A 14,353-nucleotide genomic window follows, 5' to 3' on the forward strand; every position below is an offset into this window, starting at 1 on the left:
CCACTGCCGCGTCTACCTTCGGGGCTTTTGACCAGGTTGAAAACTCTTCATCATTGAAGGGATAACGCCTTTTTGAAGATGGTGGTAACCCCCTTTGCCCCTGGCTTTCCCACTCCTTTTTGACTAAATTTTTCACTGCTTCTATTACCGGAAAGGAGGCCCTCTTTCTTTCGGATAGACCAGCAAACATTATGTCTTGCTGTGTTCTAGGGACCTTAGAATCCTCGATGCCCATGGTATTACAAACGGACTTCACAAGGTTATCAATACTATCCGTGGGAAAGCATGTATCTTGACCCTCGTCCGAGGAAACATATTCTTGGGATTTGTCAGAGTCTGCATCCTCTACAGGTCCTTCTCAAAAAATTAGCATATAGTGTTAAATTTCATTATTTACCATAATGTAATGATTACAATTAAACTTTCATATATTATAGATTCATTATCCACCAACTGAAATTTGTCAGGTCTTTTATTGTTTTAATACTGATGATTTTGGCATACAACTCCTGATAACCCAAAAAACCTGTCTCAATAAATTAGCATATTTCACCCATCCAATCAAATAAAAGTGTTTTTTAATAACAAACAAAAAAACCATCAAATAATAATGTTCAGTTATGCACTCAATACTTGGTCGGGAATCCTTTGGCAGAAATGACTGCTTCAATGCGGCGTGGCATGGAGGCAATCAGCCTGTGACACTGCTGAGATGTTATGGAGGCCCAGGATGCTTCAATAGCGGCCTTAAGCTCATCCAGAGTGTTGGGTCTTGCGTCTCTCAACTTTCTCTTCACAATATCCCACAGATTCTCTATGGGGTTCAGGTCAGGAGAGTTGGCAGGCCAATTGAGCACAGTAATACCATGGTCAGTAAACCATTTACCAGTGGTTTTGGCACTGTGAGCAGGTGCCAGGTCGTGCTGAAAAATGAAATCTTCATCTCCATAAAGCATTTCAGCCGATGGAAGCATGAAGTGCTCCAAAATCTCCTGATCGCTAGCTGCATTGACCCTGCCCTTGATGAAACACAGTGGACCAACACCAGCAGCTGACATGGCACCCCACACCATCACTGACTGTGGGTACTTGACACTGGACTTCAGGCATTTTCTTCTCCCCAGTCTTCCTCCAGACTCTGGCACCTTGATTTCCGAATGACATGCAAAATTTGCTTTCATCAGAAAAAAGTACTTGGGACCACTTAGCAACAGTCCAGTGCTGCTTCTCTGTAGCCCAGGTCAGGCGCCTCTGCCGCTGTTTATGGTTCAAAAGTGGCTTTACCTGGGGAATGCGGCACCTGTAGCCCATTTCCTGCACACGCCTGTGCACGGTGGCTCTGGATGTTTCCACACCAGACTCAGTCCACTGCTTCCTCAGGTTCCCCAAGGTCTGGAATCGGTCCTTCTCCACAATCTTCCTCAGGGTCCGGTCTCCTCTTCTCGTTGTACAGCGTTTTCTGCCACATTGTTTCCTTCCAACAGACTTACCATTGAGGTGCCTTGATACAGCACTCTGGGAACAGCCTATTTGTTGAGAAATTTCTTTCTGGGTCTTACCCTCTTGCTTGAGGGTGTTAATGATGGCCTTCTTGACATCTGTCAGGTCGCTAGTCTTACCCATGATGGGGGTTTTGAGTAATGAACCAGGCAGGGAGTTTATAAAAGCCTCAGGTATCTTTTGCATGTGTTTAGAGTTAATTAGTTGATTCAGAAGATTAGGGTAATAGGTCGTTTAGAGAACCTTTTCTTGATATGCTAATTTATTGAGACAGGTTTTTTGGGTTATCAGGAGTTGTATGCCAAAATCATCAGTATTAAAACAATAAAAGACCTGACAAATTTCAGTTGGTGGATAATGAATCTATAATATATGAAAGTTTAATTGTAATCATTACATTATGGTAAATAATGAAATTTAACACTATATGCTAATTTTTTGAGGACCTATATATCAGAGGGCTGGTCAGATATAGGGGAAACGTATCCCCTTTTCTCCTTAGTACGCGGCTCCTTGTCAGAACTATGCAGGGCTCGTAATTCTTCCCTAATCATGATTCTAATGTCTTCAGATTTAACTGAGGCTTCCTCCCGTAAGGTAGTATCAACACATGATTTACAAAGCCTCTTAGTGTGACTATCCGGAAGGGGCTGGAGACATAACGCACACTGTTTGTGTTTCGTTTTTTCCATTCTTTTTGCCTAAGGTGTATAGAGGGAGAGGGGACAATAATCAGCTTAGTTACATAGTTATTAAGGTTGAAGGAAGACTTTAAGTCCATCTAGTTCAACCCATAGCCTAACCTAACTTGCTCAACATGTTGATCCAGAGGAAGGCAAAAAAAACCCATGTGGCAAAGAGTAAGCTCCACCTTGGGGAAAAAAACTCCTTCCCGACGCCACATACGGCAATCAGACTAGTTCCCTGGATCAACGCCCTATCAAGGAATCTAGTGTATATACCCTGTAACATTATACTTTTCCAGAAATGTATCCAGTCCCCTCTTAAATTTAAGTAATGAATCACTCATTACATCATACGGCAGAGAGTTCCATAGTCTCACTGCTCTTACAGTAAAGAATCCGCGTCTGTTATTATGCTTAAACCTTTTTTCCTCCAAACGTAGAGGATGCCCCCTTGTCCCTGTTTCAGGTCTATGATTAAAAAGATCATCAGAATTGTCTTTGTACTGTCCCCTCATATATTTATACATTAACATAAGATCACCCCTTAGTCTTCGTTTTTCCAAACTAAATAGCCCCAAGTGTAATAACCTATCTTGGTATTGCAGATCCCCCAGTCCTCTAATAACCTTGGTCGCTCTTCTCTGCACCCCCTCCAGTTCAGCTATGTCTTTCTTATACACCGGAGACCAGAACTGTGCACAGTATTCTAAGTGTGGTCGAACAAGTGACTTGTATAGAGGTAAAATTATGTTCTCCTCATGAGCATCTATGCCTCTTTTAATGCATCCCATTATTTTATTTGCCTTTGTAGCAGCTGCCTGACACTGGCGACTAAATATGAGTTTATCATCCACCCATACACCCAGGTCTTTTTCATTGACGGTTTTGCCCAGAGTTTTAGAATTAAGCACATAATTATACATCTTATTACTTCTACCCAAGTGCATGACCTTACATTTATCCCCATTAAAGCTCATTTGCCATTTATCAGCCCAAGCTTCTAGTTTACATAAATCATCCTGTAATATAAAATTGTCCTCCTCTGTATTGATTACCCTGCAGAGTTTAGTGTCATCTGCAAATATTGAAATTCTACTCTGAATGCCCCCTACAAGGTCATTAATAAATATGTTAAAAAGAAGAGGGCCCAATACTGACCCCTGTGGTACCCCACTGCTAACCGCTACCCAGTCCGAGTGTGCTCCATTAATAACCAGCTCAGTGGGGTAGATGCACACTCACCCAGTGAAGCTGTCTGTCAAGGTACCGGCTGAGGAGACTGAGGCATAGGTGGAGGAATAGGTCGGTCCGACTTCTTCCTAGAAGATCAGCTCTGTCTAGAGCGGCTGCTGCTGCTATGGCTGTGTGGGGTAATAGCGGTGACCTCCAGAGAAGGCATCGCAGGCTCCTTTGCAGAATCCATATTGGACGCCAGATTGTCAGCGCCGGAGTCCTTTTCACATGGGGGCCGCCATCTTCTTCCTGTTGAACCCGGAAGTGCTAACCACTTCCGGGTTGCGGCCATACTGTATGCGCCTGCGCTGCCACCGGCATCAGCGCAGGCGCCGTCTCTCTCCTCCATCACCCCGGAAGCTTACCTGCACTTCCGGGGGCACACACGGGGCTCCACGCTGTCTGAACGACCGCCGAGGACGGCGTGACGCTCCTTACCGGCGCTTGCTCCCTGCAGACCCGCCGAATGAATTCCTGTGAGCCAGCAACACCCGTCCTGGCCTCACAGCGTCTGCCAGCAGAGGGGGGAACTGAACCAGGACCCCCGACGCTGCATCCAGCTCTGGAGCCCTTGCCGTCCTCACAGGTAAACTGCGCAAGCGGCATCTAGGCTGGGCATCCTCTTCTCCGTGGATCTTCCCATAGGAACAGGAAACCAAACTGTGGGAGCGAGGGTGACCGCCCCTTTTATCTCTCCGTAGGGTTTCCTGTTCCTAGGGGCGAATCCCCTCTCTCTCAGTGGGTGCTGTCGTGGCGAAGAGAAAATTGTGGTGCAATTTTTTCTGAGTACGACAATACTGCATGTGTGGAGTAAAACTACTATTTGGGCGCACAGCAGGGCTTGGAAGGGAAGGAGCACCTTTTGAACACAAAATTGGCTGGAATAGAGAGCGGACGCCATGTCATGTTTGGAAAGCTCCTACTGTGCCTAAACAATGTAAATCCCCCAAAAGTGACCCAATTTTGGAAACAAGACCGCTCAAGAAACTTGAACCCCCAAGTGCTTCACAGTTTATAACGTAGAGCCATGAAAAAAAAAAATCTAATTTTTTCCACAAAAATGATCTTTTAGCACAATTTTTTTTCATTTTCACAAGGCTAACCGAAAAAAAAAATGGACCCCAAAAATTGTTGTACAGCTTCTCCTGAGTGCGCCGATACTGCATGTGTGGAGGAAAACCACTCTTTGGGTACACAGCAAGTGATGATATAGTCAAATTACTCACTTGTCTATTAATATTGCACAGGGTGTATGACAACCAAAAATTTATATTGATACCTTACAATAATACGAATAAAAAAAAAATTAAAGATGAAAAAAGTAGATTCACGAATAATTAAGTGACTGAATACAGTGAGCCAACAGCAACTGATGCATATAATCTAGCCAATATGCTAAAAAAAGAGAATGGACAGCACCTCCAAAAGTCATACAATGATCTAACGCGGCTAGGCAAAAATATATACAGTACAGACAAAAAGTTTGGACACCTCATTTTAAGATTTTTCTGTATTTTCGTGACTATGAAAATTGTAAATTCACACTGAAGGCATCAAAACTATGAATTAACACATGTGGAATTATATACTTAAAAAAGTGTGAAACAACTGAAATTATGTCTTATATTATAGGTTCTTCAAAGTAGCCACCTTTTGCTTTGATGACTGCTTTGCACACTTGGCATTCTCTTGATGAGCTTCAAGAGGTAGACACTGGGAATGGTTTTCACTTCACAGGTGTGCCCTGTCAGGTTTAAAAAGTGGGTTTTCTTGCCTTATAAATGGTGTTAGGACCATCAGTTGTGTTGTGCAGAAGTCTGTGGATACACAGCTGATAGTCCTACTAAATAAACTGTTAGAATTTGTGTTATGGCAAGAAAAAAAGCAGCTAAGTAAAGAAAAACAAGTGGCCATCATTACTTTAAGAAATGAAGGTCAGTCAGTCTGAAAAATTGGGAAAACTTTGAAAGTGTCCCCAAGTGCAGTTGCAAAAACCATCAAGCGGTACAAAGAAACTGGCTCACATGAGGACTGCCCCAGGAAAGGAAGACCAAGAGTCACCTCTGCTTCTGAGGATAAGTTTATCCGAGTCACCAGCCTCAGAAATCGCAGGTTAACAGCAGCTCAGATTAGAGACCAGGTCAATGCCACACTGAGTTCTAGCAGCAGACACATCTCTACAACAACTGTTAAGAGGAGACTTTGTGCAGCAGGCCTTCATGGTAAAATAGATGCTAGGAAACCACTGCTAAGGACAGGGAACAAGCAGAAGAGACTTGTTTGGGCTAAAGAACACAAGGAATGGACATTAGACAAGTGGAAATCTGTGCTTTGGTCTGACAAGTCCAAACTTGAGATCTTTGGTTCTAACCACCATGTCTTTGTGCGACGCAGAAAAGGTGAACGGAAGACTCTACATGCCTGGTTCCCACCGTGAAGCATGGAGGAGGTGGTGTGATGGTGCTTTGCTGGTGACACTGTTGGGGATTTATTCAAAACTGAAGGCATACTGAACCAGCATGACTGCCACAGCATCTTGCAGCGGCATGCTATGCCATCCGGTTTGCGTATAGTTGGACCATCATTTATTTTTCAACAGGACAACGACCCCAAACACACCTCCAGGCTGTGTAAGGGCTATTTGACTAAGAAGGAGAGTGATGGGGTGCTACGCCAGATGACCTGGCCTCCACAGACACCAGACGTGAACCTAACTGAGATGGTTTGGGGTGAGCTGGACCGCAGAGTGAAGGCAAAAGGGTCAACAAGTGCTAAGTATCTCTGGGAACTCCTTCAAGATTGTTGGAAGACCATCCCGGTGACTACCTCTTGAAGCTCAACAAGAGAATGCCAAGAGTGTGCAAAGCAGTCATCAAAGCAAAAAGGTGGCTACTTTGAAGAACCTAGAATATAAGACATAATTTCAGTTGTTTCACACTTTTTTGTTAAGTATATAATTCCACATGTATTAATTCATAGTTTTGATGCCTTCAGTGTGAATGTACAATTTTCAGTCATGAAAACACAGAAAAATCTTTAAATGAGAAGGTGTGTCCAGACCTTTGGTCTGTAAATATATATATATATATTTTTTTTTTTTATTATTCAGTAAAATTCCCCTATAGTCATGGTCAGGAGGGGCCTATTCCAAATTCCTCCTCACAGGGTTCAGCAAAGTCTGGTCCTTAGCAAGAGAGAAGATGTGGGCTTGCAGTTGCCCACAACTGAATTTGGCCTTTTGTGTAGTCACTAATCAAAATTCGCCAACTGATATAACTAGTTTAACACATGTAATATACATGTAAAGTAATGAACCGAGGGCTTAGTAATCCTATTGTGCATATACACTAAATGGGAGCATACTCGGGATGACAGAAGAGGAGAAAGACTTGGGTATTCTGGTTACAAGGAAGCTGAGCAGCAGTACTCAACGTCAGGAAATAGCGGCAAAAGCAACAAGATTTTACGGTGTATAAAAAAAAAAAAAGAAAATCCTGTGATTCCCAACGTATTACGCCTTTATAAATATGGGATCCAGTTTTGGACTCCACATTTTAAAAATGATATTCAGAAGTTATAATCAGTTCAAAGATGGGCAACTATGTAAACCCGCAAGGGCAGGGTCCTCTCCCCTCTGTATCTGTCTGTCATTGTTAGTTTGCTTACTGTAAGTGATATCTGTAATTTGTATGTAACCCCTTCTCATGTACAGCACCATGGATTCTATGGTGCTATATAAATAAATAATAACTAGATTATTACAAAGGATGGAAGGCCTTTCATATGATGAGAGGTTGGAAAAGTTGGGCTTGTTTAGCTTAGAAAAAAAAAAAGACGCCTCAGAGGGGATCTCACATCTATGTATAAATACATGTGTGGTCAGTAAAAAACACTGGCACATGACTTATTCTTTCCAAAGACCACACTGAGGACTAGGGGGCACTAATTGTAGGTGGAAGAAAGGCGATTCGGGCAGCTAAACAGGAAAGGGTTCTTTACGGTTAGAGCAGTCAGAATATGGAATGCTCTACCACAAGAGATAGTAATGGTAGACACTGGCAGCTTTAAAAAAGGGATGGATGATTTCCTCCATACACAACATTGCAGGTTATAGCTAAATTAGTGCTGAAAGGTTGAACTTGATGGACCTAGGTCTTTTTTAAATCTATGTAACTATGTAATGTAATATATATTGCTATGCAAGTAATGTATCACACATAATATGGGGAGGGATAAATGGTGGGATTATGGACCAGCGTAGAACTAAATCTAGGATCAATTCAAGCAATACTAGCACAATATATTTCCAAAAATGAAAATCCCACAAACTTGAGAAGAGTAATCTGATCTTTATTTAATTTAGTATTTGCACAGAAAGAGAGAAAAAGGTGAGACACACAGCGAGAGGTAGTGACGGGAGAGAAATGAAAAATATACATATATATATATATTTATATCTGGGGCAGAATAGAGCAAACCCTCAATTTTATACCCAAAATCGATACCAGAGGTCTGATAAATTGTACCCTCCCACACCTTCATCCCCACCCCTCATCAAAAAAGGAAAACAAACAAAAAACAAAACACACAAATCAAACAAATAAAAAAACAAACCCCCCAAAATCACAGAGATTAACTCAAACATAAGGCAGAAAAGAGTGCCCCCGCCCACCCTAGTGCACAAGGCAGGGGCGGGTGAGATGGTTCAAAGACCCAAAGGAGGATTTTATCAGAGCAATGCTCTGCAGACTAGAAAGAGCCCCCCCCCCAAAAAAAAAAAAAAAAAAACTAGAAAAGCAAAATATTTTGTGCAACAGCACTGTCATCTGTACGGCTGATCGACGGCAACTGTACGTATGCATTAGGTTATGCCACGCCTGCAATGTATAAGTGCTACTGTAAAGGTTCTAGACACAATGAATTGCTGGTGACATATGGGAAAGGGGTAGATCAAAAATAAAAAGATGATGCACTATATTATTTATTCACTGGGGATGATCTGCAGAGCATTGCTCTGTTCAGGGGTGCCAGAACTAGGGTCAGTAAGGCATTGCAAAAAGGTAAAGAACATAAAGAGCATGGGGTGGAAAAGGATGGGAGGGGATCGAGATGTTGCCATTTCCACTTGCTTCTCAGAAGATATCCGGACAGGCACTCCAATGTTGCTTTTCCTTGGCTTCCCAGTAAGTGCCTCGGTAAATATGCGTAATTTCTTTGCTCACTGGATCCATTTTGCGGTCAAACCACAAAGGTTTGTATGAATCCACTGGAGAATCTGTGAGAAAAGATGGAAAGGTCACATATAGCACTCTACCCATTTATAATGGCACACTTAAAATATACACAATGCAGAGGGACAAGCTCATTTGGATTACTGGAAGCCCTGTAATATGTGGATCTACAAAAATAAAATAATATTTATTTTGATTGCATTGATAAAAAAAATGTTGAATGGGCAGTGGGTACGGAGTAGTATGTTTAATAGTGGCTGGGCCTGGTAGTGCAGCTAAGTGTCACTTACTTGAATGGTATTGAGATGCAATAGCAAAGACAGCCACTGCGATGGTAACCACGTTGGGGGGTCTTTGTGGGGTTCCTATTCTGCAATAAGCTGAATCTCTTATGCTTTGCTTATATAGCGCTATAATATTCTGCAGAGCTATGCATACAGCTGTGGCAAAAAATTAAGAGACCACTGCAAAATGTTCAGTTTGTCTGATTTTGCTCCTTACAGGTATATTTTTGAATAAAATGTAAATTGTTATTTTATCCTATAAACTACTGACAACATGTCTCCGAAGTTCCAAGCAATACATTTTGTATTTATTTTCTGAAAATGTGAAATGGTCAAAATAAAAAAATGCATTCCTTGCAGACCTCAAATAATGCAAAGAAAACAAGTTCATAATCATTTATAAACAACAATACTAATGTTTTAACTAAGGAAGAGTTCAGAAATCAATATTTTGTGGAATAACCATGATTTTTAATCACAGCTTTCAAGTGTCTTGCATGCTTTCCACCAGTCTTTCACACTGGTTTTAGGTGACCTTATGCCACTCCTGGCGCAAAAATGTAAGCAGTTCTTCTTTGTTTGATGGCTTGTGACTATCCATCTTCCTCTTGATTACTTTCCAGAGGTTTTCAGTGGGGTTCAGGTCTGGAGATTGGGCTGGCCATGACAGGGATTTGATGTGATGGTCCTTCATCCACACCTTGATTGACCTAGCTGTGTGGCATGGCGCATTGTCTTGCTGGAAAAACCAATCCTCAGAGTTGGGGAACATTGCCTGAGCAGAAGGAATCAACTGTTTTTCCAGGATAACCTTGTATGCGGCTTGATTCATAGGTCCTTCGCAAAGATTAACCTGCCCAACTTCAGCCTTGCTGAAGCATCCCCAGATCAACACATGGTCGTCTAATGGTTAGACGGAGACCTGGAGAGGCGTACAAGCCAGTGTCTTGCACCCATTGTGAAATTTGGTGGAGGATCAGTGATGATCTGGGGATGCTTCACCATTGAGGAAGCATTGTGCGAAACGGCGCTGTCGGGGTGAGAGTACGTGGCAGCTGGAGCCCTTGCACTCAGCACTTTATAGGTACTCTAACATTCTTTACCTTCATCAAGATATACACGGGCCCTTTGTAGTTATATGGCATCTTCATGCATATATTTAGTGTCATCCACTTCATACTTTTTCAATTCAACATGAATGTTTATGGTATGCACTATGCACTTTATGGTCTATTTATTTATGAATTGACGTAGTATGTTTTTTTGAACACGCATACTATTTTTGATTGAAGGTTGCTTTTTCATTTTTTGAGTACTTCATTAGCATGCTCCATTCTTTTTGGTGGCTTACTTCCTGTTGCTTGATTCATGCATTTCATTTTTTCATTGTTTAATATGTAATAAAGATTTATTTTTAAAATTTTATACTCTGCGATTTATCGTCTTTTCTCAAATTGGTCATTGAGGATGTTTATAGAAAGTGGTCTCAATGTACAGCTCTGGAAAAAATTATCATCATTGCTCTCAATCTGAGTTCCCTATCAATAGGTCTTTGAAATGTGCGAGAAAACCGGAGAACCTTGAGGAAATCTACACAAACACGGGGAGAATATACAAATACCTTGTAGAAGTTGGTGGGATTTGACCCCAGTTCTGCAAGGCTGAAGTACTAACCACTGAGCCATCGTGCTGCCACTGTTCAATAAGGAAGCTGAAGCAGTTGAATCATGTACTCCAAGACTAGACCATCATAGTCCAGAATAACCTATAACTTAATGTGAACTAGGGAAGTAATGGAGTTTGGATTCACCCACCAAAGGCTATGTGCCCATGTTGCGGATTAGGCTTAGGAATTTTTTGTGCGGATTCTGCATCTCTTGGCAGAAGACACTGGTGCGGATTTGTCGCGTTTTTTGTGTGGATTTTGTGCGGATATACTGTGGATTTTGTGCGGATTTCTTGCGTTTTTTACCCCTGCGGAATTCTATAATGGAATCGGTACAAAAACGCTGCAGATCCGCAAAAACAGGATTTTTGGTTGCTTACCGTAAAATCTGTTTCTCGGAGCCTTCATTGGGGGACACAGGAACCATGGGTGTATGCTGCTGCCACTAGGAGGCTGACACTACGCACAAAAAAAGTTAGCTCTTCCTCTGCAGTGTACAACCCACCGACTGGCATTATGAACTTCAGTTAGTGAGAAAGCAGTAGGAGAAAAACAATAAGGTTGAAATAACATAACCACAAACATGAGAACTGTAAACATGAGAACAGTCATAGAACACCGAACCACAGAAACTGAATATGGGAGGGTGCTGTGTTCCCAATGAAGACTCCAAGAAACAGATTTTACGGTAAGCAACCAAAAATCCTGTTTTCTCTATCGCCTCATTGGGGGACACAGGAACCATGGGACGTCCCAAAGCAGTCCCTGGGTTGGGAAAACAGACTTCCATCAGGTCAGAGGACTCACCACTGCCATCTGCAAGATCCTTCTGCCTAAGCTGGCGTCCGCCGAAGCTTAGGTATGGACCTTGTAAAATTTGGCGAACGTGTGGATGGAAGACCAGGTTGCAGCTTTGCAAAGCTGCAGGGCGGAAGCCCTGTAGTGCACTGCCCAGGAGGCACCGACTGCTCGGGTAGAGTGAGCCTTAATCCCGGGAGGGGCACTCTGTTCTTGACCCGGTAAGCCTCCAAAATTGCCATTCTGATCCAGTGAGCAATAGTCGCCTTGGAAGTCAACAGGCCTCTCAATGTGCCATTAGGAATGACAAAAAGAGAATCCATCTTCCGGAAAGAGGCTGTTCTAGCCAAGTAGATCCTTACCACCTTGACGAGGTCCAGCTTGTTCAACGATCGCTCCAGAGGATAAGTTGGAGCTGGACAAAAGGAAGGTAGAACGATGTCCTCGTTGAGGTGGAAGGTGTAAACCACCTTAGTAAGTTAGGAAGGCGGAGGCCTCAGGACCACCTTGTCCTGGTGGATAACCAGGAAAGGAGGTTGGCAAGAAAGGGCCACCAACTCGGAAACACACCGGATAGAGGTGATGGCAACAAGAAAAGCCACCTTCCAGGATAGAACTGACAGGGAGACCTCCCTGAGAGGCTCAAAGGGGTAACCCCTCAGAACCTCCAGCACAAGATTACAATCCCATGAATCCACAGGAGTCCTGTATGGAGGGACAGCATGGGCTACTCCATGAGGGAAGGTCTTGACCTGTGGCCGAGAAGATACGTCTTCTGGAAGAGAATTGAGAGTGCAGAAACCTGGCCCTTTAGGGAACTAAGGGCAAGGCCCGCATCCAGTCCTGCCTGAAGGAAGGCCAAAATGGAAGGAAGGGAAAAGGACATCGGTGAAACGTGGCTGGACTCGCACCAACGGAAGTAAGCCTTCCAGGTACGATAGTAGATCCTGGAAGACGAAGGCTTCCTAGCCCGGATCATAGTGTGAATCACCAGATCCGAAAGGCCGGACGCTCTTAGAACTGCGGTCTCAACAGCCACGCCATTAAATTGAGCGACCGAGAATTCAGGTGGCAGATCGGACCCCGAGACAGCAGATCGGGTCTGTAAAGAAGCTGCCAGGGGACGTCCGCAAGAAGATTGACGATCTCTGCAAACCAAGATCTCCTGGGCCAATCTGGGGCGATCAGAATGACCGGCACCCCTTCCGCCTTGATCTTTTTCAACTGCATGGGAAGCAAGGGCAGGGGTGGAAACAGATAGGGAAGCACGAACTGTGACCAAAAAATGGCCAGAGCGTCAACGCCCACTGCGAGAGGATCGCGGGACCTGAAGACGAACCGAGGGACCTTCCTGTTGATTCGGGACACCGTAAGGTCCACAACCGGAGTCCCTCTTCGAAGACAAATCTGATGGAAGACCTCCTGATGCAAGGACCATTCCCCTGCCGCGAGGCCCTTGAGGCTGAGGAAATCGGTGGCCCAATTGTCCACGCCGGGGATATACACCGCGGATATCACCGGAACCGTTGCCTCTGCACAAAGGAAGATCTTGGATACCTTGGCCAAGGCCAGAGAACTCCGAGTCCCCCCCCTGGTGGATCTTTCAGTCCTAGACCTGGAGGATCTACCTTAGAAGTAGCGGGAACGCCAGTAAGGAGTGGGTCTAAAGGATACCGTCTTCTTCTCTTGACGTGCCTGTGGCCTCTGCTGCTGCTGGGAAAAGGAATTTGACGCCGCGAAGCGACGAAAAGGCCGAAAGGACCGAAATTGAAGCCTAGGAGGAGGCCGCCGAGGTTTGGACTGGGGAAGAAGGGAGCTTGTGCCCCCGGTAGCGTCATTAATAATTTGGTCCAGCTTGGAACCGAAGAGACGAGATCCCTGAAAAGGCAGACTGGTAAGGGACTTTTTTGATGACAAATCCGCCTGCCAGGCCTTGAGCTAAATGGTACGACAGATGGCCACAACATTACTGGACACCTGAGCGACACAAGATACGGCGTCCAGGGAAGAAGAAACCAAATATTCCCCAGCGTGGGAAATCTGGGTGGCAAGTTCAACCAGCTGTTCTGGTGGAGTTCCGGACAGAATGCCCCGACGGAGTTGTTTGGCCCATTCGGATATAGATTTCGAAACCCAGGTGGAAGCAAAAGTCGGGCATAGGGTAGACACGGCCGCTTCGAAGGCCGACTTCGCAAAGGATTCTATGATTCTATCAATGGAATCTTTCAGAGACGCTCTGCCAGACAGCGGGAGGACTGTGTTGGTGGAAAGTCTAGAAACTGGCGGATCCACAGAGAGAGAAGTCCAGCTGGCGATGAGCTCCGAAGAAAAGGGGTATAACACGCCAAGGCGCTTTCCTCTCTGAAAGCGTCTGGTTGGATTCTCTCATTCTCTGGTCAGAAGCTGATCGAACTCAGGATGAGGAGCGAAAACCTTGGAAGGCGTTTTAGACTGTCTGAACGAAACCGCCTGATCTGCGGGTTCTATAGAGGAATCTTTGATGCCACAGGTCTGATTGATCGCTCCAATGAGACTCTGAACCATATCCCTCATGTTAGCGATTTGGTTCAAATCCAGCTCCAGATTATCCTCGGAAAGTGCATCAGAGAACGCCTCGCCTGACTCAGGGGAGGATGACCAGGGAGAAGCCAATCGCAGAGAAGGACTGTGGGGTGAGATGCAACGGGAAGAGGACTCAGACCGGCATTCCTGTCTGGATCTTTTGCGGCCTATAATGGGAGGCTCGGACGGAGGTTCCTGCGACCCACTGGCTACTGCGGGAGTCTGCAGGGGCAACCTATCAAGCACAGAAACAAGGGTCTGTGACACCCATGTTAGATCCGCTACCGATTGTGACAGAGTGGAAGCCCAGCCAGGAGCGGAGGCTTCACTCAAGCGGATTGGCAGGTGGATCCTGGGCGGTGGGCATAATGGGTTTGCTGCAGGCCTGACAAG

At 44.5% G+C, this 14,353-nt stretch overlaps 1 protein-coding gene across 1 annotated transcript in view; it reads right to left on the reverse strand.

Moving 5' to 3' along the window:
- Nucleotides 1-7,748: 7,748 nt before the first annotated feature.
- OSBP (oxysterol binding protein) overlaps nt 7,749-14,353 on the reverse strand; it is a 76,584-nt gene continuing 69,979 nt past the window's right edge. Inside the window, exon 14 of the mRNA XM_069752977.1 lies at nt 7,749-8,694. Coding sequence (XP_069609078.1) covers nt 8,552-8,694 — 143 coding nt within the window. The 3' untranslated portion in view covers nt 7,749-8,551. The remainder of the gene's footprint in view (nt 8,695-14,353) is intronic.

Source organism: Ranitomeya imitator, chromosome 2 (assembly GCF_032444005.1).
Source record: "Ranitomeya imitator isolate aRanImi1 chromosome 2, aRanImi1.pri, whole genome shotgun sequence".
Lineage (NCBI taxonomy): Eukaryota > Metazoa > Chordata > Amphibia > Anura > Dendrobatidae > Ranitomeya > Ranitomeya imitator.